Source organism: Gymnoscopelus microlampas (genome assembly GCF_963454915.1).
Source record: "Gymnoscopelus microlampas genome assembly, chromosome: 9".
NCBI lineage: Eukaryota > Metazoa > Chordata > Actinopteri > Myctophiformes > Myctophidae > Gymnoscopelus > Gymnoscopelus microlampas.
The window spans coordinates 14,281,849-14,308,472 of NC_139946.1; the positions used below are offsets into that span (position 1 = coordinate 14,281,849).

General features: G+C 42.9%; 1 protein-coding gene across 5 annotated transcripts in view; it reads right to left on the reverse strand.

Moving 5' to 3' along the window:
* Nucleotides 1–26,624, reverse strand: part of LOC311051192 (5-hydroxytryptamine receptor 3C-like) — a 55,625-nt gene that overhangs the window by 23,880 nt on the left and 5,121 nt on the right. The window contains exons 5-11 of one of the 5 annotated variants that reach the window (XM_084065621.1): nt 26,049–26,093; nt 25,477–25,583; nt 17,965–18,134; nt 17,411–17,571; nt 16,689–16,899; nt 15,765–15,953; nt 15,063–15,376 (exon numbers count right to left, since the gene is read on the reverse strand). In XM_084065621.1, coding sequence (XP_083921747.1) covers nt 15,093–15,376; nt 15,765–15,953; nt 16,689–16,899; nt 17,411–17,571; nt 17,965–18,134; nt 25,477–25,583; nt 26,049–26,093 — 1,167 coding nt within the window. In that variant the 3' untranslated portion in view covers nt 15,063–15,092. Of the gene's footprint in view, nt 1–4; nt 175–772; nt 880–2,031; nt 2,077–2,199; nt 2,361–2,829; nt 2,897–5,809; nt 5,984–15,062; nt 15,377–15,764; nt 15,954–16,688; nt 16,900–17,410; nt 17,572–17,964; nt 18,135–25,476; nt 25,584–26,048; nt 26,094–26,624 lie in introns of those variants that run through there. The other 4 variants (XM_084065622.1, XM_084065619.1, XM_084065620.1 and 1 more) reach the window with 4 other exon arrangements.

Below are 26,624 nucleotides of genomic sequence, written 5' to 3' on the forward strand. Positions count from 1 at the left end.
TTACCAAAGTGAAGGTAGGCACCAAAGGTCAGGCTGCAGTTTTGAATGTCGAAGGGGAATGCGTAGATCTCCAGGCGACAGGAACTGACCACTCTGAGGGGCTTATCATCATATACATGGCCCTTGTTGTCCAGGTACACATACGGAGTGGAGGGAGAACGGTCTTCATCCATACTGTACCAGGATAGGACAGGACAGGACAGGAAAACATGGCATGGAACAGGAATGGGAAGAGAAGGACAGTTTTAACGGAGGAAACGGAGGAAGGAAGAAGGACAAGTTCAACAGTAAAACATATTAATGAAAAACTAAAATTTTCTGAACTGAGCAGATCAACAACAACAAGAACAACCTTATGTTCTATGTATGTCTCTGTGAAATGTTGCACACTGAATGTTCACCCGATGATGTGAAACGGGCCAACGGCACATTTTAAGTCACTGTTTTGCGACATCAATATTCGAGAAATATACTGAAGATGTTTGTTTTTTTGCCACACTATATTATTGATCTCATCAATCAGCAAAGTTCCTTTTGGAGAATAAATTCAAACAAGGTTTCTTTCCTTTTCCTCCACTGAAGCAAAATGCGTCATACTATAAATAACACAATTATCAGCACCCATCTGAAGACCTGCTCAGCCTACAGCCACAACATGCTATGTTGACTATTAGTCAACATTGTTGACTAATAGTCAACATACAGTAGCATTTCTCAGAAATAGGAGTGTGCAGCCTTTTTCAGAACTCATAAAATGGGGGAACTAACTTACAACTCCCCGATGCGGATGTCTGGAACCCACAGGTTCTCCCGAGGGACGGAGACTCTCTGAGCCCCACATTCTCTCTCATCCCAGCTCAAACCCTCAATGTCCCACTCCTAGATAGAATCAGAAATTATTAAACTATTGTTTACATGTGTGTGCACAACTTTATAAATAGACAGATTTGAAAATAGCAAGGATAGCTGTCCCATATTTTCAAAGTAAACCTTATGCAAATATTGACAATGCACTAATAGTATCCATGTAGTGCTTTGTCAATAGTATGAACTGCAGCCTACTGTAGGTAGGGTTCAAGGGCGCCGATACTGTGGGTGCCTCGGGGCTAAAGCACCCAGGGGAAATGATGAGCACCCATCACAAACTCATCACAAAAACAAAAAAAAACTCTGACATCTTCACTTCATGGAGTACATTCTTTGTACCAAATTAACCACATTAAAGTAACAAAACCCCCCCAAAAAGGTAACAAACCTACCGCGTATTTTCGCGTGCACTGGCCGCACATGCACGCGCGCATGCATTGCGCACCCAATAGCGTGGACAAAAATCATCGCCCCTGTCAGGGTTTGTCTAAGCTCGACCTAGCTCTGGTCCAGAGCGTTAGCGAGTTCTCTCTGGACCAGAGCTAAGCTTGACCCAGACTAAAAGCTCTGGAGTCCAAATGGAAGTGAAGAACAAAACTCAGGGTGGAAGAACCGACTAGACGGCAAAAACAAATTAACAGAGGATCAGAGACAAACATCTACAGAAACACACACGTACCTGTATATTCACAGGGAACTAACTAGACACAGGTGGAAGTCAAAGACAATCAGCGCAGGGATTGGCTGGGGCATTCAGGACACAGGTGACTCAGGTGAGACAAGACAGACAACAACTACAAGGACAACAGGAAACACTAGGGACGTTACATCAAAAATAAAAGGTTTTCCTGTGTGTCTGGAGCTCATCTCACTAACCGCTGAACTGATCAGTGCCAAATATTTAAAGACTGTGTATGTAACTTTGCCCTGTGTTTACATAACAAAACAATATAAACATGTTTTACCCGTTATTTCCCTTGTCTACCTGCAGAAACACATTGCCATTTCGCTGTATTTTAGTTTTATAGGACAGGGATGTTTTTGGGCTACACTGTTCCCATGCGGATCCGGAGATCCACTTGATTCCTTTGAAGTTTTTTATTTATTTTTTAAATCAATTCTGATGCAAAAAATATTAGGGGAAAAAAGGTCAAGAGGACTTACAAGAATTTGCCATAGAAATGTTGTTAGTGACTGGGATTTTTCATCCTAGAGATGAGACAATAATTTCAATGTTTAGTACAGAGAAAATACAGCAAAAAATATTCTATGTACAGAAATGAAAATGTTAAAAGAAAAAAGAAAAAAAAAGAAACAAGAACCTGTACTCACCACTCCTAAAATTCCCACTACGGTAAAAGAAACGGAAACATCTGTTGGTGTTGTGAAGTTTTTTACAGGACGTATGAGTTTCTTATTAAATACACTATCCTCCAGGGCCTTAAACAAAGACTCAGGAGTTGGACTGCTACAATTCAATGCTGCTGCCCAACCTGGATTTATGGGGAAACAATAAGTTAATTATATATGGATCATGAATTCACATTAATCATCCCAATACTCTATGGCACTGAGAGTGGGGATATTGGCAAGCTGACACAGACTGAACCATAATGTGGGAAATAAACCTCTTGCTCAAGTAATATACTGCACGTATGTTAGAAATAAGAGGCTGCATAGGCCTACAGTAGGCCTTGGGCCTAGGTGTTACTGTATGATTTCCTTTATTGTAATGGATCTATGATTTTCAGATTTTAAGTTGGGGGAATGTCATTGTGTTGAGCTGAGGACACATAAATACAGTAATCATTTTGTCATTTCACCTGCATAGCATCAGTAGTATCTTAAATAGCCAGGGCCAAAATGTGGAGACAATCAGACAAACTGAGAAGCCAATTCACCTACGTAATGTACCAGGTACCAAACTGTAGATTGTTCAACATTCATTTCAGTGTTTCTTACCGTGAAGCAGCAAGACACCGATGAACACAAACTCAAGAGGTTTCCTTAGATCCGTCATCTCTGGCGTCTGAGAAAGATTTGAATTGAGTCGATTATATTCAATGCAATTTAATCTTTATTTCAGAACCAGGGGAGATCCATATCACGATAAAAAAACAAAAAAACAACAACAACACAATTAAATAACAGAAAAAATATATGGACAAAAAACCCACAATGTTCAGCTTTTAGCATACAGACATGTGGTTCCACAGTCTAGAGGAGAACCTGACAGAACCGCGTATATAGGGTCGGTTATGACAGCGATGATGAAGATTACGTAGCACAGCAGAGCATGTAGCCCTGACACTAACAAACATATTGTTGCTGTTTCTGAAAATCTGAACTTTGAGCATTTATATTTTTGTATACTTATGACATTCACTGCACTACATTTCAAAGATAAATACTTTACTTTTGACTCCACCACATTTCTAGGAAGGGGAAAAGTACGCTACATTGTTGCTGTCGCGCAGAAACCTTCTCCATATTTTAACTTTTTATGTTTTTTCGTAAAGTAATGATGTAACTTGATCATACAGCATCACACAAAAGTGTAAAAAAAGCAGATCGACAAGTTCGAGGTTTTGAGCTTGTTGATCTGCTTGTTTTACTATTTTGGATTTTGAATTAAACCCGACAGAGACAATATGGCTTACACTGGAGCTTCTTGGAGCTCTCAGCAGCAGCCTCATGCAGTCGATGTAAGCCACTGTGAATCGTCTGATGCTGTCTTGTCTGTAGCGACACCACAGGTGGAATAGTACTGTATACATAGGTGTACTAAAGCTCTAAAAAGGTACTGAACATATTAAACATGTTAAATTTGCAACACAGCATGTTCGCTTGAGCATACAACTTCCGACGCTGTCTATGGATGTCCTTGTCATCAGATAGGTGACTTGAGATAATATGGCCCAAATATGTAATCTCACTGACTGCACTCAAAAAGGTCAGTGCTGGACAGATACAAGTTTACAGTTTAGGCATTTAGCAGACACTCTTAATCCGCTCTTAAAGGTGGCGCTATAGCGCTCAATTAAAAATGGCAACTTTGAACAGGTACAACTCATGCCCTGTTTGACCTACAGCCATGAAACTTGGATACACATATGCGTCTCCTCATGCTGAACAACTTTCACCCTGACCTTTAGATCTCCCACCATTTTGAATTATATGAAAAACAGTCATTGGCTCCTAACTTCTGCATTTTTTCACTTATGGAAAATCGGCTCCCTATTTTATGTTGGCATAGGTCCAAAGTTCATGTGTAAAAGGTTTCGTGCAAATTGCTCAAAAATCCCAGGATTCCATAGATTTTAACTATTGCAGTTTTATAAAAATTATTCATCTATGCCTAAAACATACATGCAGACTCACATTTCTTTGAAACTTTGCATAAATGTACAGGGTCATTCCAAATATCACTGAAACCAATCGTACTCCAATTGGCCAAAGGGGGGCGCTATAGCAACTTTTTGAAAATGCAAACTTTAAACAGGCATAAGTCATGCCTCGTTTGGCCGAAAGTCGTGAAACTTGCTTACAAGCTTGTGCCTTGACTCATGAGGAACACATGTATCGCTTTGACCAGTAAGCTCCGCCCTTAGATTGTCCGCAATTTTGAGCAGTTTAAAAAATACTTGTTTTTGGCAGTTCTGGCTTAACCGTGCATACGCTTTTTACGAAACTCGGCCATATGGTAGATGCTCATGAAAAACTACCAAGAAATAATTCTCACACTCATTCGTCAAAGGGTGGCGCTATAGCACTCAATTGAAAGTGACAACTTTGAACAGGTACAACTGATGCCCTGTTTGACCTACAACCATGAAACTTCGACACACACATGCGTCTCTTCATGCCCGACAACTTTCGTGGTCTGACTTTTAACCTCTGACCTTTAGATCGCCCACCATTTTGAATTATATGAAAAACAGCCATTGGTTCATAACTTCTGCATTTTTTCACTTATGGAAAATCCGCCGCTTTTGTTTTGTCGGCAAAGGTCCTAAGTTCATGTGTAAAATCCCAGGAGGAAATAGATTTTAACTATTGCAGTTTTATGAAAATTATTCATCTGCCCCTAACACATACATGCAAGACTCACATTTCTTTGAAACGTTGCAGTAATGTAGAGAGTCATTCCAAATATCACTGAAACCAATCTCACTCCAATTGGCCAAAGGGGGGCGCTATAGCAATTTTTTGAAAATGCAAACTTTAAACAGGCAAAAGTCATGCCTCGTTTGGCCGAAAGTCGTGAAACTTGCTTACACTTGTGCCTTGACTCATGAGGAACACATGTATCGCTTTGACCAGTAAGCTCCGCCCTTAGATTGTCCGCAATTTTGAGCAGTTTGAAAAACACTTAAACCCAGGATTTTTCAGCTATTTGCTGAAACTGTATCATCTGTGTGATCTCCTTTTTCACAGTTCTTTGTCTGTTGGTCCAATGGCGTCTCCCTTAAATGAGTGCCTCACAATCTCAAGGTTGCCAGTTCAAGCCTCACTTGGTGCAGGCTTCATTTAAGTTGAATTGCAAACAACATGACTGTATCAATGAATACATGTGCAAATGGTAAAGATAACCTGAAATGCTTATTTGAGAGTACGTTTTTTCAATGTATGACATACTTCATTCTGAAAATAGCCGATCTACAATCTCAAAAAGGGGATAAATTAAAGATGATGTATGAATGATAAATCATTCATATACAGATTAAAGAGATAAGGAGACACACACCATTGGTCACATGGAAAGGAGCGGATGGTAGACATTCGTACACAAGTATAAAAGTTCTGAGATGTATTAGAAAATATTTAGAAACATTTAACACCAGCTTGTCAGAGATCATAATGGCAAGTTGTCTCTGTACCAGACATGAAACATTGAATGTAATGAGTGTAATGTTAAAACTATAAGCCATGTCAGACTCACCTCATCATGTGACAACAGCTGGTGCTTGGGTCCCCAAGTTGGGCTCAGTAATTTTTCTTTTCTTTTTTCTTTTATTTAAGCTTTCACATGATGTGTCATACTGTACATTTAGATCTGAAAATAGTTGAAGAAAATAAACATATTTGAATGTTGTTAATCCCTAAAAAGCTACAAACTGAGAACATTTCTCTCAAACTTCTGTGGTTACACACCTCTCACAGCCAAGGAATGGGTGGAGATAGGTGGTTAACTCCACCTCTAATATCCACTCCCCCCACTAGGTTTGTCAGTATAGAGTCAGCTACTGTAGCTAAACCCTAAGGAAACACATGTCACAGGGCTGACAAGTTTGAATTGCTGAATGTACTGTACATTAAAATAAACTGTAATTGCAACTCTAAAGTAATTGCAAACGTAAATATAACATGTGTAACTGTACAGTCATTTTAACTGTTCTTTTTTAATCAATTAAATGAGTTCAATGGTTACATGTTTAATTGTTATTTTAAACAGTTTAAGCTAAATTTGAACGTAGTTTTTTTTATTGTGCACTGCTTATATTGCGGTGGATGTGCGATACACAATTTAGTTTTTATGTGAACCATAAAAATGACAATAAACTACAAACCTAAACCTACTCATATCAGAGACTATTAAAATATATGTATTAAACCTTTGATGCAAGAACCTTTGATACTACATGAATCTTGCACAATTTTGATGTGATTAATGGCAGACAAAGGATATACGGTAAATAACTGTTGTTCATAAAAAAAAGGAAAACATAAACTTTCAAGTTGTAAAACATTAAAATAAAACACCATCTTCTGTGCAAGACTTGTACGACTACAGTCATTTGATTTGATTTTACCCAGGGTAGTAGCTGAGCACAAGTGCTCATTTCCAGCAACACCCTGGCACACACACACACACACACACACACACACACACACACACACACACACACACACACACACACACACACACACACACACACACACACACACACACACACACACACACACACACACACACACACACACACACACACTTAAACCTGTGAGTAGACCAAAGTCTTACACTGTTGTCAATTGGGGTTCAGTGCCTTGCTCAAGGGCACTTCGGCGGTATTGGGGGAGGGGTGAGTGGCGGTCATTCACTTCCCCCGCCCAGATTTGTCCTGCCGGTCTGGGGAATAGAACCAGGAACTTTCCAGCAACAAGTGCGCTCCGCTAACCATTAGGCCACATCGCTGCCTATAAAGGTTAGAGGTCATTAAACCATACAATCCATACATTTGATGTCTGTTGTCTTTCTGAGAAAGGTAGTTCACATCGATATCAGAATATGTTGGGCCGTGTGCTTCAAATAACTTTATTGACATTGTCAACCAGCCAGTGTCACACCCAACACCAGTGCAGAAATGTCTCACTCTATCATACAGATGAGCAGTGGTGTAATGGTGATATTTTTTTCAGAGGAAGGGTATTTTAATGACGTCACATGCACGCGCGTGCCTACATGTGCACATGCACACAGAACAGCTGATTTGAGTCAACTCGTGAGGAGACCTGCATTAGAAAATATCTTCTAATGACTTTAATGTATGTGATTAATATACATTTTACTTAGGTTTACGGGTGTACAGTATAAGTAGTAGGAAACATCTCTTCTTCTTTGGTGGAGGCATTCTTGTTGTGTGTAGACAGGATACCACCACAGCAGAACTGAAGCCATAATGCTGTGTTGCTTTTATAGCGTGTATGGGGACGCTCACCGCCACCGGTAAACCTGTTATGCAAAGTAGAATTTGCATAACAGCTGCTTGTGAATCTAGGGGGGGATGCGTTCTAGCGTGCACGTGCGTACCGTGCCTTACCTTGCGCGTGCGTGTGAAAAAAAATCCAATGTTACGCTGTGGTGTCCCGTGTATCGACCAAAACACCACTGCAGATGAGTTGATATTAATATTAGTTCCTGTAGAACTGGTTGAATCCTGATACAGTACACAGTTCATATAATGGCCTCTGATGAACTCAAAAGTACAGCTCATACTGTAGACACATGTTGTATATCGTTGCTGTCTGGCAGAAACCTTTTATCTCCATATTTTTACGTTTTATGTTTTTTGCTGAATTAACGCCCCTACTTGGTCATCATACAGCGTAAAAAATGGTTGTATTTTGTCTCCCTGCTCTTCTATTTAGACATTTAGATCGTGTCAGAGGTCATGTCTCACCTAGACACAGGATCTGACACGTATTTTGACCTGATGATCAAGATTCAATTTATCCCCTGAGCAAGCAGGCAGGCTCTATTAGGTCAATGGTAAAGCACTTGAACAGGAAAACTGGTTCAAATCCAGGGTAGAAGAGAAAAGTTACATAGTGCTGCTTTAAGTCAACCAAATTGAAAATGGTCCGAAAAAGGTGTAGGCTGAAGCTCCAAAGGTCCTGGTTTTCAGCTGAACATTTATTTTATTTATTTTTTTTACTTCTAGGCAATTTCTCTGTTCCATGGGAAGTTCCAGGAATGTATGTACATAGTATTTGGATTGCACAACAAGCTTCTTGGAGCGACTTCAGGCCTTGGGTGTTAAATGTATGTCAACATTCCAAATTCCTGGCTGTCATGACTGTCAACACAAAACCATCCGAAGGAAGGCAACGTTGTTTGCACATTTCATGCACAAAATGCAAAAGTGCTTTAAGTAAAGCATAAAACGGTAATTAAAAGACATAAAATGCATCTAATAGCATAATAGAACAGAGAGGAAAAGGGCAATCTGGGGAGGTATTACGGGGTGATAGAGCCCGGGGAGTTACAGAAGAATTGCCAGGTAGATGACATCTATCAGAAAGATGGAAAATGCTTATGACAAGGGTTCCCAAAGTGGGGTCCCAGGATCCCTAGGGGTCCAGGTGGTCCCCAACTAAATGAGTTAAGATAGCATCAAAATCAGTTTAACCACTTTGATCCTATTTTATAGTGCAAATCTGAAAATAGCAGATCTAATCTGGAATAATCTTGTTTTATGAAGTCCCTGGCAGGAAATAGTTTCAGATGGGGGTCCGTGGCAAAATATAGATACATTTGAGGGTCGTTGACATGAAAAAGTTTGAGGACCACTGACTTACACGACTAATTCCTGTTGGACTAGATGACATGGGGAAACTGCTTACTTATTGATCTGACAGCCATAATTATTATTGGCTATTAGTCATTGCGTGACAAATTTTAAATGTGTCACGCAATCCGGCTTCATATACATATCTATTCGTGTTTTTTTAACACCAGAGAATGTTGATAAAAGAAAATCAAACAAGGATGTCGTTTTTATTGTGTTTGTTTAGTGCGCCACTGAAGCAGGTTGTAGTGTTAGGGTATGTCAGGTGACTGTTAGGTATACAGTACATCACCGCTGGCTGTTGTCAGTTCACACCTACAGACAGACATGTAATGCTTTAAACAAACAGGGTGGAGGGACTGAGGGGAGACATGGAGACAGAAGAAGAGAGAGAAGGAAAAAGGTCGGCTCAGGAAGACAACAGCTGCTAGAAGACACTTCTAGAGCTCTTGTAGAGCTGCTATTTTTTCCTATTTTTGAATTTGAATCCTGAAAGTTTTGGACATATGAGGTTTCCAACCGACAGCAACTATATGTTTTATCTCCATCGTCATATTGCGTCATATCCTGCATAATGCGACCAGACCATTATTGGTTGGGTAGCTTGTCAATCAAGAGCGGGGGCGGGGAACGAATGCTATTGGTTGTGTAGCTTGTCAATCAAATCATCCCGCCCCTCCTAGAGAATAGCCTACTTTATCGTCAATTTTAAAATAAATGGGACCATAATTTAGCAAAACACATATCCTGATGATTGAAAGGAGACTTTAAACTAGCGACTGGAAGCATATAGAATGTATCACAATTTTTATTATGGTAAGAAAATCTAGTCTAAAGTTTGTCAAAAAAACCATTCACTTGCGTAAAAATAAATTCTTTCTGACACCGCAGGTCGGCGCAGGGTAAAACAGCGCCACTCTGGCCATTCATAAGCTTCCGTGTTGGCCTCATCGTAAATATCCAAGCCTTGGCCCTTGGACAAGACACAGGTGGAAGTCAAGGTACAATTAATACTGGGATTGGCCGAGGCGAACAGGATACAGGTGACAAGGCTTAATAATCAGGGTGGAGAGACAAGACAGCTATCAGCTAGTGCTACAAAGGTGGACAGGAAACTCAAGAACACTACTACAAAATAAGATACACAAGAGACACCTGAGGACAGTCTTGCGTGGCCAGACTACTGTAGTATATTGTACAAGTGTGAAACATAGTTGGAAGGTCCAGACAAGTACAAGTTCTTTAAGTTGGTTTATTGTATAAAACAGAGCACAGAGTACAGGAGTCAGCCTTGCTGCATGGTGTAGCCGTTGGAAGGGGCCGCGTAGCAAGAACAAGAGCAAGCAAGCCCCAGGTTTCTTTGTCCTCACAGGATTTATATCTAGACTTCACATGTGTGTCTATGCACTTGCATACGTTGCCTTCGTGTGTTTGTTGGATGTGCACAGAGCTAGGTGTGTGTGCTACAGTACATCTGTGTGTGTGTGTGTGTGTGTGTGTGTGTGTGTGTGTGTGTGTGTGTGTGTGTGTGTGTGTGTGTGTGTGTGTGTGTGTGTGTGTGTGTAACGTAAACAGAGGAATGGTACGGGGATCTGGATGAACTCCCGATGTTTATAAGTGAGTCTGAGTCAGTCATTAATTGTACCTGTCACAATGTTCTACTCTGGCTGGAATGTACTTATGTACATCGTGAGGCCTTCTACTAAAGACAGTGGGTGTCACCACTGTCCAGATCCTACATATTCCCCCCTACGAAGGGCCCTATAGGTCCTTCGTAAACAGGGTATAATGAAGAAAATCAAAACACACAAGTAGGTAAAACAAGCTAAAAACAAACAATTAAGAACAATACAAAATAACACAAAGACAATTCACACAACCCAACCATAAAAAAAAAAACAATTGTGATTCAGTTGGTCAGCGTCCCCCCTGGACAGTCAAACAACTGTAACACAATTAGACCAACAAAAAACATTAAGATTACATAGCTTCATCATAAGGTGATTGACATCATATTTAAAGTAAAAATATTCAGACCATATTACAAATCAAACAAAATATCAGAAGAAAGAAACGTGTCGACTAACATCCATTCCTGATGCGTATTTCGCCTGACACAGAAAGGCAACACTGGGACTAACTCACTTCAATCATGCTTAAAATACAAATCAACCCAAAACATTTCTACAGCTGACACAGAGATTCATACCATACAGCAGACACACGCAAGTCTGGGTATGACAATCCCCTGTATGCCAACGCATTTCCAATCAGTGCGTAGGATCCCTCTGTTGTTCCTTAAACTCTTGGAGAAAATGTTAAACATATCACAACATCACAATGAACCATGTACTCTCTAGGGACTTTCTACCCTCTCTAGTCACCATGTCCATACTTCAACAACGAAAATAAAAAACTCCACATGTAATACAAGAGACCAGAGAGTGAAACAAAATCCTTCACAACACTGCAACAATATTGGCTGCCCAAATCACCATCATCACAAACATATAATCAACATTCATTCAACAAAACAGTAGTTGATACAGCTTAGTCTTCACTCACTTACAGAATAATAGATATGTTGATTTGTGTAAGAACTCTCCCCAATCTGAAAATCTAGGATATGTAAGATAATACATCTGTTTGTACTTTAAATCTCTGTTTGTCAAGGTCAAGAGCGCACAAACCTCTGTCGGACAAGCTCAATTGAAACGTTAAAATGCCAGAGGTCAGTCCATAAAAACAAATAATCTTCATATTCGTGGCAAATACCTTGTTGACTCATTTTTCTTCCACATGTCAACTTTCCCCTAATACTCCTCATGGTAATTTAATCAGCTAAATATCAACAAAACATGTAACATTAAAACAACATGTTGTAAAGATAGACAAACATTGAAACTTGTTAAACCTTCCATCTGGTCCAAAAACACCAAGTCCAATCACATGGAGGAGAGATGGAGCCTGTGTCAGAGGTACAGAATGGGTGGGGGCCGTCGGGGACTTGAGAGCGGGCTAAAGAGAGGGAGAGAGAGAGAGAGACCCTGCCGTGGGCCTAGTAGGCACAAACGCATTCTCTCCCGCACTCACTAACGCACAACATGGTCCTGTTGATCTCTTCTTCGATACTGTTGCTTTTGAAGTCCTTTTGTCTATGTCAGTGGTGGCACCCTTGCTGCAGCCGTCAGCCAGCAAGCCAACATGCTGCTGTCCTCTGTCCATTCTACTCTGAAGTTTTCCTTTTTCCCCCTTTTACGTCTTTTTTTATTTTCTTTTTTTCTTCTTTGTTCCTGTCATGTCATCACAGGGTTGGTGCTGTGAGGTAGAGTTCTAGTGTCATCACAGGGTTGGTGCTGTGAGGTTCCATCGTAGATCTGTTGAAAATCAGGTCTTGTCGATTTTCCATAGCCTGTTCCTGTGGTGGTCTCCTCTGTGCAGTAAGATGGTCTGCATCTGGTCCGGATGAGCTTTCAATAATCTTCTTCCCAAAAAAGAAAATCACAACTTGTACTCAACTCAAGTTCTTTACGTGTGGCCCGGCCACAGACAACCAGTGGCCTTGGACACTGTTGTCTGAAAAAGACCAAACCAAGCACGGATGCCGACAACGCCATTATGTAGTATATTGTACAAGTGTGAAACATAGTTGGAAGGTCCAGACAAGTACAAGTTCTTTAAGTTGGTTTATTGTATAAAACAGAGCACAGAGTACAGGAGTCAGCCTTGCTGCATGGTGTAGCCGTTGGAAGGGGCCGCGTAGCAAGAACAAGAGCAAGCAAGCCCCAGGTTTCTTTGTCCTCACAGGATTTATATCTAGACTTCACATGTGTGTCTATGCACTTGCATACGTTGCCTTTGTGTGTTTGTTGGATGTGCACAGAGCTAGGTGTGTGTGCTACAGTACATCTGTGTGTGTGTGTGTGTGTGTGTGTGTGTGTGTGTGTGTGTGTGTGTGTGTGTGTGTGTGTGTGTGTGTGTGTGTGTGTGTGTGTGTGTGTGTGTGTGTGTGTGTGTGTGTGTGTGTGTAACGTAAACAGAGGAATGGTACGGGGATCTGGATGAACTCCCGATGTTTATAAGTGAGTCTGAGTCAGTCATTAATTGTACCTGTCACAATGTTCTACTCTGGCTGGAATGTACTTATGTACATCGTGAGGCCTTCTACTAAAGACAGTGGGTGTCACCACTGTCCAGATCCTACACTACTATTCCACAATCTCACCTCCCGAAAGCTGATAAAGGAAGCTGTCATCTGTTCATCATTTCCATTCTCGTTTCCACCCTCGTCTGTCTTGTGCCATCCTCTGCAGCTGTTTCCACGTCTGTCCTTTCTTTTGCCAAGCAGCAAGCTTAGCTTATGCTTCGAATAATTGTCTTCGCCAGGCCGAAAGGCATGGCGAGAGAGTATGTTTTACCCCCTGTCCGTCCGTCCGTGTGTCCGTGTGTCCGTGTGTCCGTGTGTCCGTCCGTCATTCGATCTGTCTGTGTACAGCTAATCTCCGGCACCGTTGGCTTGCTCGCAGCCAAACTGTGCACACACAGTCCCTGGATACCAGAGCAGAACCTCTGCCCCAAATTTTTCACAGGGGCCTGTTATAGCGCCACCAGGAGGCCGATTTGTGCAAAACACATTTTTTGACAGTACTCCTACAGATTTTGTCCAAAAATCCCACAAATCGGTACACAGTATCTCTACAGTCATTAAACGAAACGGGTCTTTCAGATTTCTCATATTCCATCCTCATTGGCTAAAAATGTCTTCCAAAGTTTGCAGGAGTGCTCCGTTTTGAACAAAATGCCTCAAATCATGAACACAGCATGCACTTTCCGAGAAATTTTGCAAGCACATTCCCATTAGGCCGAGGAAGAACTACCATTTGAACATTTTTAAATCAGCCTCATGGTGGCGCTATAACAGGCCGATTCGTGTTTTTACCTATAATTGCACCGATCTGTATAAAACTTTGTATGCACACTCCCTATAGGTCAAGGAAAAACCTTTTCCCTGCATTTTTCACATCTGCCTTTTATAGCGCCACCAGGAGGCCGACTTGTGTAAAACACATTTTTTTATACTACTCCTTCCAATTGTATCCAAATTTCACGCAAATCGGTACACATGATCTCTATAGTCATGTGATCACGACGGATGTGTTTGATTTTTCATACTCCATACTGATTGGCTAAGATTGACATCTAAAGTTTGCATTATTGGCTTGTTTTGAACAAAATTCTGCAAATCATGAACGCACCGTCCAATTGCGCTCAAACTTTGCACGCACATTCACACTATGTTGAGGAACAAATGCCACCCTTTTAACATTGGTCTGTTATAGCGCCACCAACAGGTCTAATTCAGCAAAACACATGTTTTTGACAAAATGCCTCAAATCATGAATGCAGTCAGTGTCCGATTGTCGTGCAAGGCCTAAGAAGAAATGGCACCCTTTTCACGTTGGCCTATTATAGCGCCACCAGGAGGCCACAGTAGCCTACCTGACCTGGCGGAGACCTGTGCTCCGAGGAGCACTTTTTCTAGTTTGATTTAAAGTAAGACAAATTTACGCAACTATAAAGACGAGATGGAAGTGAGGGGAAGAGGGACGGGGGTGAGTCACCTGATGAAGGTCAATTGTGGTCGAAATGTTGTACCACCTGTACAATTTGTCTGTGTTTTAAAGAAAACACTTAGGAGCAATGTTGTGCAGACCTTTATTCTTTTGGCATGTCCGCTTTACCTTTTACAAGGGTACAAAACTAAACAATTAGGAAAACATGACTAAAAACAACAAGGAGCAAGAGATAAATGTCCAATTTGACGTTGATATTTCAGAAAAGCCTTTATAGGTCTTCACCAGACATGGGCTGACATACAGAATTTAATTACATGTTCATGTTGGTCAAATAAAAAGTCCAAAGCCTAAAGGTACACTGGCTCAGTTTCAGGTCTCAAGTAATGTTTTGGCTCAGTGTTAGTTAGCAATATATATGTATATGTATATATATATATATATATATATATATACATATATATATATATATATATATATATATATATATATATATATATATATATATATATATATATATATATATATCTCTACCAAAGAAGTAGCACAGAAACCATGTCAAAACATGAACTTAAAACTTCCTTTATGACTGCACCATGATACAGATGATGGTAATGAAGCTGACTGCTATGAAGATGATGTAGAAGATGAAGAGCAGGCGGTCAATGATGAAACCCACCTGGACCCACTCCTCAGAGCTCTGGTTCCCTGTCAGCTGCTGGTCCATCTGGAGGCGGATGGCCTGGAGGTCTTTACCCAGCCTCCTCATCTCCTCCAGGGCCTTATCCTCCACCTCAGGCCCCCTCTCCTCTGGAGCTTTCTCATCAGCCTTGTCATCCACTGCCACCAGAGGGCAGGCATTCACTTCTAGGAAACAGGTATGCACATGACATTAGTGTAAAATAGCTGGGCATGGGAGGTAAATAGATCACCAGCTTTGAGTGCATGAGGTGTATAGAAACAGCAAAGTTCTGAACTGACACCATCTGGCCCTTCTGGCAAATGCAGGTGCATTAGACCTACCGGTACTCCTAATTCAGTGCATGTGTGCACAGCGAAATGTACTTGGCTATTTCCTTTCATTGGATGCTATGCATTGTGTTTTTTTTTATGAGAAGAGTTTGTTAACATCGCCGCTCCATTGAGGATGTAACATAATCAGATGTATTTAGAAATGTGGACTTGGTCAGGGTGCTATAGTGGAATAAAATGTGTATTTTTTTATTATGTAACTCATACCATATTATTCCCATACCTGAGTTCGTTTTTTCTTTGGTCTTTGGAGGAAGGCCTACAAGAGGGCCCAGGATATGTAGGACCAACACCTGGACCCATCGGGGGACCGGAGTGATGTTCCAACTGGAGTCACACAGGAGATTGGTGATGAGGATGGTCTCTAGTAGGCTGGCCACCATCAGAGCCAGGCAGAGACAGAAGAACACATCTGGGAAGAAAGAGATAAAAGGGAGAGAAGGAGAGCAGAAGGAGTGATGGAAGTCAACATGTTATTGTTCTCATGCAGCACATCTGAAAGGTTATATTCCACACACATTGTGATGACAGACTAGACAGTATTGTTAACAAAGTGATTTAGGAACTTTCCCTAATCACCTGTGTGATTTGTGGAAGTCATTATCCAGGAGGACATTACATGAAGTCCTTGTGCCGTCTATAGTGGTAATAATCACACGCACGCACACTAGGGTTGCCAAGGGTATTTTTCCAATAAGGGACACCCAGGAAAAAAATGTAATCTCACTGCATACTGTATATGTATATTTTTTGTGTATTATCCACTTGAACCCCAGCATCCATAATTCTGGGGGGAACATAAGCCGATCTTGTAGATCAACTATTTTTGGCAAAGTGATTTGGTGTAGACTGGAGGAAAAAAACGGTCCAAGTACAGAGACAACTCAGGTCCAGTTTACTAAGTCTAAAGGGTTTAGTGATTAACAACCTGGATTATAGTATACTGTACGTATGTACAGTATATGAACTGTTTGAACTTGTAACATGTGTGTCATTGATTGATTCCCACAAATAAGGAACAAAGTGGGTTACTTATCAGTTCAATAAGGGGACACATCTTTTAGTTTCCAAATAAGGGACGATTCTGTATCTCAAGGGGGTAAAGGCCTGTCCAGGCCTTTACGCCTGGACAGCTTGTACTACTGACTTATGAGAGGTATGCTGCTTCCAGTGACCGGCAGCAGGTCGTTCATCATGAGGAGGAAGACGGTGTAGCCCAGGATGAGGGTCATCTTGAAGGAGGAGCGGTCGACGCTCTGGGGAGGAAGCAGGAAGCTGAAGAGGTCCACTGTGATGAGGAAACAGCTGGGAAGGATGAGGTTCACCACATAGAGAGTAGGCCTGCGTCTTATTTTTATCTACAAGAGACAAGAACAAACCATTCCTAGGTTCACTGCTTATGGGTTCAGGGTATTATTACTACATATCATAAAATATCTGCTATCAGTATATTCCATAGAATATGTTTAAGATTTTAGATTTAAAGTGCTCGGGTGGCGCAGTGGTAAAGTACCACTGCCGCGAAGGTTTTGAGTTCAAATTCACGGTGGTACATCCGGCTTTGTCGAGCGTCTACACGAACACAATTGGCCCGTGTTCGGGGAGGGAAGCCGGGGCGGGGAAGATGATATTTGTTGCTGCACGTATTCCTACGGGCTGGGGGCGGCACCTGTCGGGAGGGAGTGCTTGGCGGGAGGAGTAGAATGAAGACCCTACGTCCTCCCGGTTGGGGCTCCCCGCTGGCAGGTGAGTCAGTAAGATACAACAGCAGTGACAGCACACAATTGTCCGTGGGGAGGAATTAATTGGCAACGACTAAATTGGAGGGGGAAAAAGCAACAAAAAAAAATATTTAAGATTTAAACGTACATGGAATGCAAGCTCATCCATGCCTCCGTAATTATACATCACGATATTTTTAGTGTATGTGATGTCCATCAGCTCCCACTCTCCGTTGGTTGACATCACCTCCTTGGAACTCTTCAGAATAGCCTCTAGTGATTTCCCAAGTGTCAATCTCACCTCATTCTCTGAGAGGAGCAGAGGGACCAAAGGAGAGATTATACAAGGAAATAAGAAGAAAAAAGATAAGTTATGATTTGTTTCTGTCGGGCAGAAACCTCTCATCTCCACGTTTTGTCTTTTTTTGCAAATTAACGCCCTACTTGATCATACTACAGGGTCACAAAAAATAATCAAAAGTAGCAGATCCGCAAGCTCAAAGCGCGGCACAAAGTTTTTTGAGCTTATATATCTGCTACTTTTGATGCTTTTGAATTTGAATTCTGAAAAGTCAAAGTTTACCTAAACATACATAATGTCCATTATTCATTATTATCAATTATTAGTAGTATTCAAAGTCACTAAATGTAACATTTGGGTGCTGAGGAGGAGCCCTTCTTGAGCAAAGCGGTGCACCTCACCGAGGTACATGTAGGAATTGAAGGTGAGAGTGCAGTTCTGGACGTCAAAGGGGAAGGTGTAGATGTCAAGGTTGCAAGAGCTGACTACCCTCATGGGCAGAAAGTCTACTATCAAGCCGTTGTGAACGGCGACCAGGTAGGGGACAGACGGAGCTTCGTTCTTCTCCATGCTGCAAGACGGGAACAAAGCAGAAGAGCAGACTGATGTCCAACAGTGCTAGAATGTCCTTTTAGTAAAGCATTTTAAAGTCATTCCTCATGTTTAAACCAGCCTCAGGACATTAGCATTAGCTAGACTTATCACGTGGGTTCACTGGCCAATGCCAGGCTATCATGCCGAGTACTGATCGGATACAGTACCAACGCGTAATAAAAGAACAATCTAGGAATAAATAACAATTCCATTAATAATAGTTAAAGTGCATCCATAAGTTAGTAAAATAATAACGTAAATTGTAGAGTAAAGGTCCTTACACACCGGCGAATATGCGAATATACGAAAAATTCGGACTCGTTCCAAATAATTAAAAGACGCTCATTTCGCTCCGCGAAACTGGTGTGGAAGCTTGCATTGACTTTATAAGGTTTTTTAAAAAAATCTATTATTCGCATGAAAAAAATCGCCCCGGTGTGTAAGGACCTTTAGAGTATAAAACAGTATTGCAACATCAACTGAAAACTAAAAAAAAAAGTACTGTTCCTGAAGAAACAGTATGGGATCGCTAAGAATGTTGATGGTATTGAGTATTGATAGTTTTAAGTGTTAAAGGTGTTAAAGTATTAGTAGTGTTAAGGTTTTAAAGGTTAAAGGTTCTAAGGGTTTGAAAGGTTTGAAAGGTTTGAAAGGTTCTAAAGGTTTGAAAGGTTTAAGGTTCGAAAGGTTTTTACAGGTTTAAGGTTCTAAAGGTTCTAAAGGTTTGAAAGGTTCTAAAGGTTTGAAAGGTTTGAAAGGTTTGAAAGGTGTTAAAGTATTAGTAGTGTTAAAAGTTTTGATAGTGTTGACAGTGTTGAATAGTGTAAAATGTATTTTTTGGGGTAAAACAGTGATTGCTAGGCAAAATAGGATATAGGGTCTAATAGGTAGTTTCTAGGGTCTAATAGGTGGTTAATACGGTCTGATAGCCAGTTGCTAGGGTCTTATAGGCAGTTGCTAGGGTATGATAGGGGGTTGCTAAGGTCTAATATGCAGTTTATATGGTCTAATATGCGGTTGCTAGTGTAAAACTGGTGGTTGCTAGGGTAAAACGGTGGTTGCTGGGGTCTAATAGACGGTTGCTAGGGTATAATAGGTGGTTGCTAGGCTCCAATATGGTGTTGCTAGGGTCTAATAGGCAGTCGCAAGGCTCCACTGTAGCTAAATGGCATTTCCCCATTTAAATGAATGTTTTTTTTAAGCAATTAAAAGTGAAATATCTCCAAAAAGATCGCCTTAGCGATCCCACAATAATAATAAAGGAATAGTGAAGATAACATTAGTGTGATTACCCTAACGATCCCACAATAATTGCAAATAAAAATGCCATATTATAAATTTACGTGGTATCGGATTTAGCCTCGCGTAACTAGACTATATCACTGTGTGGATATGAGTCTGGTGCTTCTATGAGGACGTTTTTTTTCTAAGGGGGCTGGATCAAAACAATGGCTATGGACGCAATTGGTTAGACCTACAACCAACTACCAATTACAGTCTCCCATATTTGAATACTGGGCCCTGATTGGTCACCCCAGACTTCGGGAGCAGGAAATGGATTCACAACGGAGTGGTGCCAGACCCAAATCGCAAAGGGCATTTTTTTTTGCACTGGCAGATACGTCTGTTCCCAGGCTATATCAGATTGGTATAGAGTGGCATACTCGCTGATACTGATACCAGTATTTTTGGGCAGTATCAGCAGCTTTTCCGATACTGGTACGGGTATTGGAACAACTATAGGTTACTGGATGTAACCCCGGTTTTATGATAATATGAGCGAGATGTCTCGCTTATGGGAGAGCGCCCTCTGGCGTGATCATACAGAAGTATACCTTCATATACTCCAGACAATTCTATTGGCTGGACTGACCTCCCTCTGACTGGAGGGCCCGCCCTCCATCCTATAAAAGTCAGAGAGGGTGGCATTTTCCTTAATTCAAGATAACATTTTTCTTCTCGTTCGTAAACAAGAAGGGTGTTTTCGAGACATCTCGCTCATATTATCATAAAACTGGGGTTACGTCCAGTAACCTATAGTTTTATTTCAAATATTTCACTCGATGTCTCGCTTATGGGAGATATAGTAAACTCCCTGATTGTTATCTCGAAGTCCAGAATAACCAGCCTAGGGGCCTGACCCCCGTCTGGAGGCTACACTATGGACCGTATGCGCCACAGGGGCTGCAGTTACGTCCAAACTGTAGAACCTGGCAAATGTCAAGGCCTAAACCCAACATGCCACACTGCAGACATCCCAAATGGAGACCCCCCCTGAAGGGGGCTCATGATGTCGCTATTTCCCTTGTAGAACGTGCCCTCAGTTCCACTGGGGCAGCATCCCACCACTAGAATTGGCTAACTGAATAGCCTCTACAATCCAGTGGGAATGTGTCTGTTATGCAATGGGCTTGCCCACCATCCGTGGAGCCCATGACACAAATAGCTGATCTGACTTTCTCAAAGTCCTGGATCTGCCAATGCACATTTCCAAAGCCCGAACCGGACAAAGGCAATGTAACCTTTCATCCTCCTATGAGGCGAAAAGAGGAGGGTGAAACGTATTCAAGGTCACAAGGACACTTGGTACCAAGGGGTTCTTTGGCACACACCCAGGTCTGGGTCTGACAACCATCCTTGTAGCCCCTTCCTTGAACTGTGTACACTCCTTGTGTACTGACAGTGCATGAAGATCACTGAGCTCTACAGTAGTCACTGAAGCCATCAGTAACGCAGTCTCGAATGACAGTTGTTCTGTCAATCTCACTCAAGAGGCTCGAAAAGTGACCGAGACAAGGAGTCCAACACCTGGCTCAAATCCCAGGGTGACACCGGGGACTTTGACTCGGGAAGAGACGTCCGGTCCCTTCCATGAACCGACAAATCAGGCGGTGCTGACCCACCGTCTCGGCTTCAAGCAATATGGCAGGCTGAGATAGCCGCCAAGTAGACTTTTATTGTGGAAAAGGCTCTGCCATTATCCATTAAGTCCTGTAGAAGGACTTAATGGACATGGGCTTGGAGCGGCACAGTGCGAGACTTCTCGCATCTTATCTCAAACCGTTCTGGGGTAACCCCTCGGTACTCAGATACATCCCCTCGTGGGCTGAGCCCAGAGAGTCAGATGTTCTGGTCAGGGACAAAATAACTCGCCCCCTGCTAGCGTTAGCATGTTTCTGTGTAACGGAAGCAGCCACGAGCGGTCGTACAGTAGAGGTTCGACTGACACCCAGTGACCCCATTCTGGGGCCACCAGTATCACCATCAGCCCCTGGTCCCTCACTTTCATGAGTGTGGGAGCTAACAGGGACAGCGGAGGAAAGCGTAAAGAGAGTTCTGAGCCTTTCGTGCATTAGTGCATTTCGACCCAGAGGCACCGCACCCTCCACTGGGAAGAACACAGCGCTGTCACACTTTCCTCTGTGACCAACACACGACAGCAACTGCCCAATCGTCTTAGCGATACGGCTGAGTTCAGAGTCCTGCCTATGAAATTCGCTGTTTGTGCAGGCACCAACACGCAGTTGACCCTGAAAACCCGATTTCAGTAGGTGAGACACCACTTTCTGAGTATGCTGCCTTGCCACCGATTCTTGAGTCGGCTTTGTAGCAGCCCATCGTCTTATGTAAGACTGCCTTCTCTTCTCAGAGGGCCCATCGCAACCTGCGTGAATTTGACGAATACTCGGGGGCTAAGGACGTTACAACGGTAGCACCGTGTATTCGTAATTTTAACCTCAGAACCCTAACCGCAGAGATTTCTTGTGTGGTGGGTAAAAGGAGCATAAAAATAGGCGTATTTAAGTCTATCGATGTGAACCAGTCTCTTTAACGCACCATGCGGAGGAGAGACGGATTTCATAACATCCTGAATTTGAACACCTTTAGATACTGATTGAGGGCTCTTAGGTCCAGTATCGGACGCACCCCCCCCCCCTTCTTTTTGACCAGGAAATAGCACGAATAGAGCCCGCTGTTCGCTTGGTCTCTGGGTATTTCTTGTACAGTTCGTTTTCCTAACAGGGAGAATTATCTTCCTGTAGAAAGTCGCCGCCTGTCCCCTGCTTAAGAGAAGATTGCTTCCACTAGCATGGGGAGGTCTCGAGGCGAACTGTAGTATATATCCCCTGGATATAGAGTGCAGCATCTACTGTGGTGTGTCGCACCTTATCCATTCCGATATCATACAGTGGGGTTCCTACAATACTGGTTAAGCTCGATTGTGGTGCCGTGGCGCCGTATAGTGGTTGAACAGAGTCGACCGTGAGCCGTTCCCTTGGGGATAGGGCGTAATCGTCCTCTCTCCATGGCGAGCATTCGCCCCGCTACCATGAAGTGTCCGTGAAACCTCTGTGGTAGCGAGCTTGTGTCCCTTATGTTCTGGTCCTGTTTCATTTCTCTTTGCCGTGCCCCTGAAAATCAGGCTGTAACGGTTTGAAATTTTATTGGACAAACAGAGAGGGTTCAATTTCTAATAACCACTCCGATGTCTTGCCAAAGGAGACATCTTGATCATAGTATCAGCAGACCGGGGTTACAGTCGTAACCCATGTCTATATTCACACAACATTATCCACGTAATGTATAGTGTGTAAAGTCATTCTCCTTTCCATTGGGCGGTGGAGCGTGTTCACCCGCTCCGCCCGGTCACCAGAACTCTACGACCACCAGAGAGAGAGGGGGAGGCTGTGTCCATCGTCTCCTCCTGACATAGTCTAGCCATGTCCCTCTCCTTTCTGTATTCCGCTCTTGTAGAGTAGCTACCCGAGGCCTGCCTCCGGCTGGCTAGGGTGCCCCTCCTGGCCTGTAAATCGCGAGCAAGAGCGCCTGCCGTTTAGGCGACGCGTGCTTCGCAATGGAGTTGGGCTCTCGTGTCAGAGCCGTGGCTTCTGACGTGAGGTGTGTGGCAACCCCTTCTTCCACGGGTAGCGGGAAGAGTAGGGCTCAGCCCAGGACACGTCAACTGTTGTCCCCGTGCTGGTTGCCAACAGGAGTAGGCATTAAAACCGTTCTCCCATCCTGGCTGCGGCTTGTGGCTATAGGCTACGACGCTGGCAACTCGAGGCCGAGTATGAGTCGGGGCGGAGTGGCTCGTTTTACTGGCCAATCGCCTGCTCAATGACCTGGTTATAGGGGACATATTCTGTACCCCGGAGTAGTTGGGCCTCGTCCGTGTCCTCTTTCCTAACTTGGTGTAGAAGGGACGCCTCGTGAGGTTTGGGGGGGGTTTGTCCCGCTCCACCCCGGTGGACGTGGACTCCTCTATGGCCGGGTCAAACATTTGGAAATGTATGGCCCGTTTTCTGGCGAACCTAGGTTCAGTCAGTCCGCATGCTATGCGGAACGGACCTTCCTCACATGGCCCTCGGGCTGCGTGTGTCGGTCCCAGGCAAATAACACATGAGTTGTGTCTGTCGTGACCCGACATTCTATACCCGCAGACCCCGCACCCTTTCGAGGGACAGGGGTCCCTTTGTTGCTGGGTCGCAGCGGTTATTGTTCACGACACGCGTGGAGCTTGTTTGTGGCAAGGTCTGTAAAACAGGGGAGTCGTGTATGGGAGAAAAACTTGCTAAGCTTTTACTGTCCCAGAGATACAACACGATGTCGGTGTTAGCGTGTAGCTAACTGTAGCCTGCCAAGCTGGTAGTTTATGATGCTAGCTGGTGGCTTGCAGAGCTGTCCCAAAGAGAAACACTAAGAGCGGAAGAGGCTAGTGTGTTTGCTCGGTTTTAGCTCGTGGCTACGAGGCCACCCTAGAGACAAAAACACGATGTGGAGCAGTGATGCTGTCGTGTTTTACTCAGTGATAGCACGTCGTGTGCAAAGCGTGTTGCTAGTGGGAGCTCTAAGCTTACCGATGGCAACGTGCTAAGCAAGCCGGTAGCATATTATGCTAGCTGATGGCGTGCAGGGCTGTCTCTGAAGGAACACAGTAGGAGCGGACGACGCTGGTGTGTTTGCCCGGTGTTTAGCTCGTGGCTAAAAACCACCTCTGAGAGAAAACACGATGTGAAGCAGGTTATGCTGTCGTGTTTACTCTGTGTCAGCACGCAGTGTGTAACGTGTTGCTGGTAGGAGCTTGTTAAGCTCACCGATGGCAACGCACTAAGCTAGCTGGTAGCGTATTAAGCTAGTTGGTGGCGTGCAGGGCTGTCCCCGAGAAAAGACACACTAAGAGTGTAAACGCTGGTGTGTTTGTTCAGTGTTTTAGCTCTTGGCTAAGAATCACCTCGGAGAATACCACGATGTAAAGCAGAGATGCTGTCGTGTTTGCTATAGCTTGCCAAACGTGTTGTTAGTGGGAGTTTATTAAGCTCACCGGTGACAACATGCTAAAAACTAGCTGCCATCCTATGGCGCTCGCTGGTGGCGTGCAGAGCTGACCCAGAGAAAGCACACTAAGAGCGGACGACGCTGGTGTTGTTTACTCGGTGTTAGCTTGTGGGTAAGAAGTCACCCTGGAGAAAAACACGATGTTAAGATGTCGTGTTTACCCTGTGTTAGCATGGTAGCCTGCAATAAGTGTCGCTAGTGGGAGCTTGTTAAGCTCCCGGTGACGACATGCTACGTTAGCTGGTAGTATATGATACTACTCGGTGGCGTCTCGCACTCTTTTCTGCGGGACCGGGGCTCTGTTGGACCCGGACCGGCTCCTCAGAGTTGCGGAGGCCATGTTCACGTTAAGCGTTCTAAGCTTAAGGAACAGAACAGGGAGGAGGGAAAAACAAAAACACAGGGGTCGACTAGACTATGCTGACATGTTTGTTTTTCTCCTAGCTATCTCGAGGCTAACTGTGGCTAGCAGCCTGTAGGGCTGATGAGAGCTTATTAGGCTCACCCTCTGGCTGAGAAGTAGTAGACTATACTACACATTAGCAACTTAAGCTAGAAAAACTAGGGAACATGTTATGTTCTTCTAGAGAGACCTTGCGATATTATCACAGGTTTTGTAAGAAAGTCAACACCTACCATCAGCAGCGTCTCGCGGTCTAAGATATTATCCTGTCCTGATGAGACTTTCGCCTTGCTGACTTCATAAGGTGGACTGAGAAGGTGCTTCCTCGATCAAACGAGAAGAAAAGCTGAATTAAGGAAAATGCCCCCCCCCCCCTCTGACTTATATAGGATGGAGGGCGGGCCCTCCAGTCAGAGGGAGGTCAGTCCAGCCATATAGAATTGTCTGGAGTATACGAAGGTATACTTCTGTATGATCACGCCAGAGGGCGCTCTCCCATAAGCGAGACATCGAGTGAAATATTTGAAATAAAACTCTACTTGTTAAGAGACAATCGTGTAGTACATGTAACAGAACTCACAATTCGTTGATCACTAAATCTGGAACCCAAAACTTTGTTCTTGGTAGAGTAATCCTGTTGGTGCCACACTGGACCGGGTCCCAGCTGAAGAACTCATTCATCCAAGACTAAAACAACAAACCAGTGTTACTGTGCTGTACACAAAGCAGGCCTGCAGTAGGTTATATGGATGCTGGGTTAAAGGAATAGTTAATCCAAAAAAGCACTTATTTTTTATCAATTACACACCCCATGAAGCCTTGAAACATCGAGATTTTTTTGTTTTTGTCGCATTCCTAAACCAATAATTTGATGACCCGGTCATAGGAATGCGACAACAACTTTAAAATCTCCATGAATTTAAGGCTTCATGGGGTGTATAATTGATCTAAAATAAGTACTTCTTTTGGGTGAACTACTCCTTTAATAATGAAGTCATAGACAATGCAGAATATTTGTATTGTCATTATTGAGTTTTGGACTGTTGCATTGTTGTCAGAATGTAAAGTAAAACAATTAAATAAATTAAGTAAAGTCCAAATAGTGGTCAGCCACAAGTAATTGTTTTGCATTGTTTAAGATAAAATACTCACAACACCGAGCAAGATGTATGTAGTCAGAAGCTGAGCTTTTTCATCCTGTTTTTTTTTTTATAAAAGAGAAAATAATAATAATTAAGAAATATATAATTCTTTACAATAGGACCTATTATTTTGCGGAAACTTTTAGACGGCTTATGTATAACAATACAATTAAAGACAAACTAGCATAGGCAATTGAAAGTCCAGACTGCATAACAATACATGAACTAAATGAAATACTATAAACCCCTTGTCTGGGTGTCTGAAGTGAATGGTCCACATCAGAGGTCCCAACCTTATAGGCACGGGTGCCAACATTGGCACAGGGAGAGGTGATCACCGGCACTGGCATAAGTGTGAGACAGAGGACTTCTGGTTTAAAATAAAATATTTAAAAACATTTAGTCAATTAAATTAGTCCCCTCACATTTGTATGCAGATTGCATCCTGCACATAATTCTACATTCATTCAAACCCTGAACTCTGACTGGGGAGTGAGTCTGGGAGGCAGGTTGGGGTCTAATGACAAAATGTCCTGATGTGAAAGAAAATAATAAACACAAAAAAATAGATATTTATGGACAATCG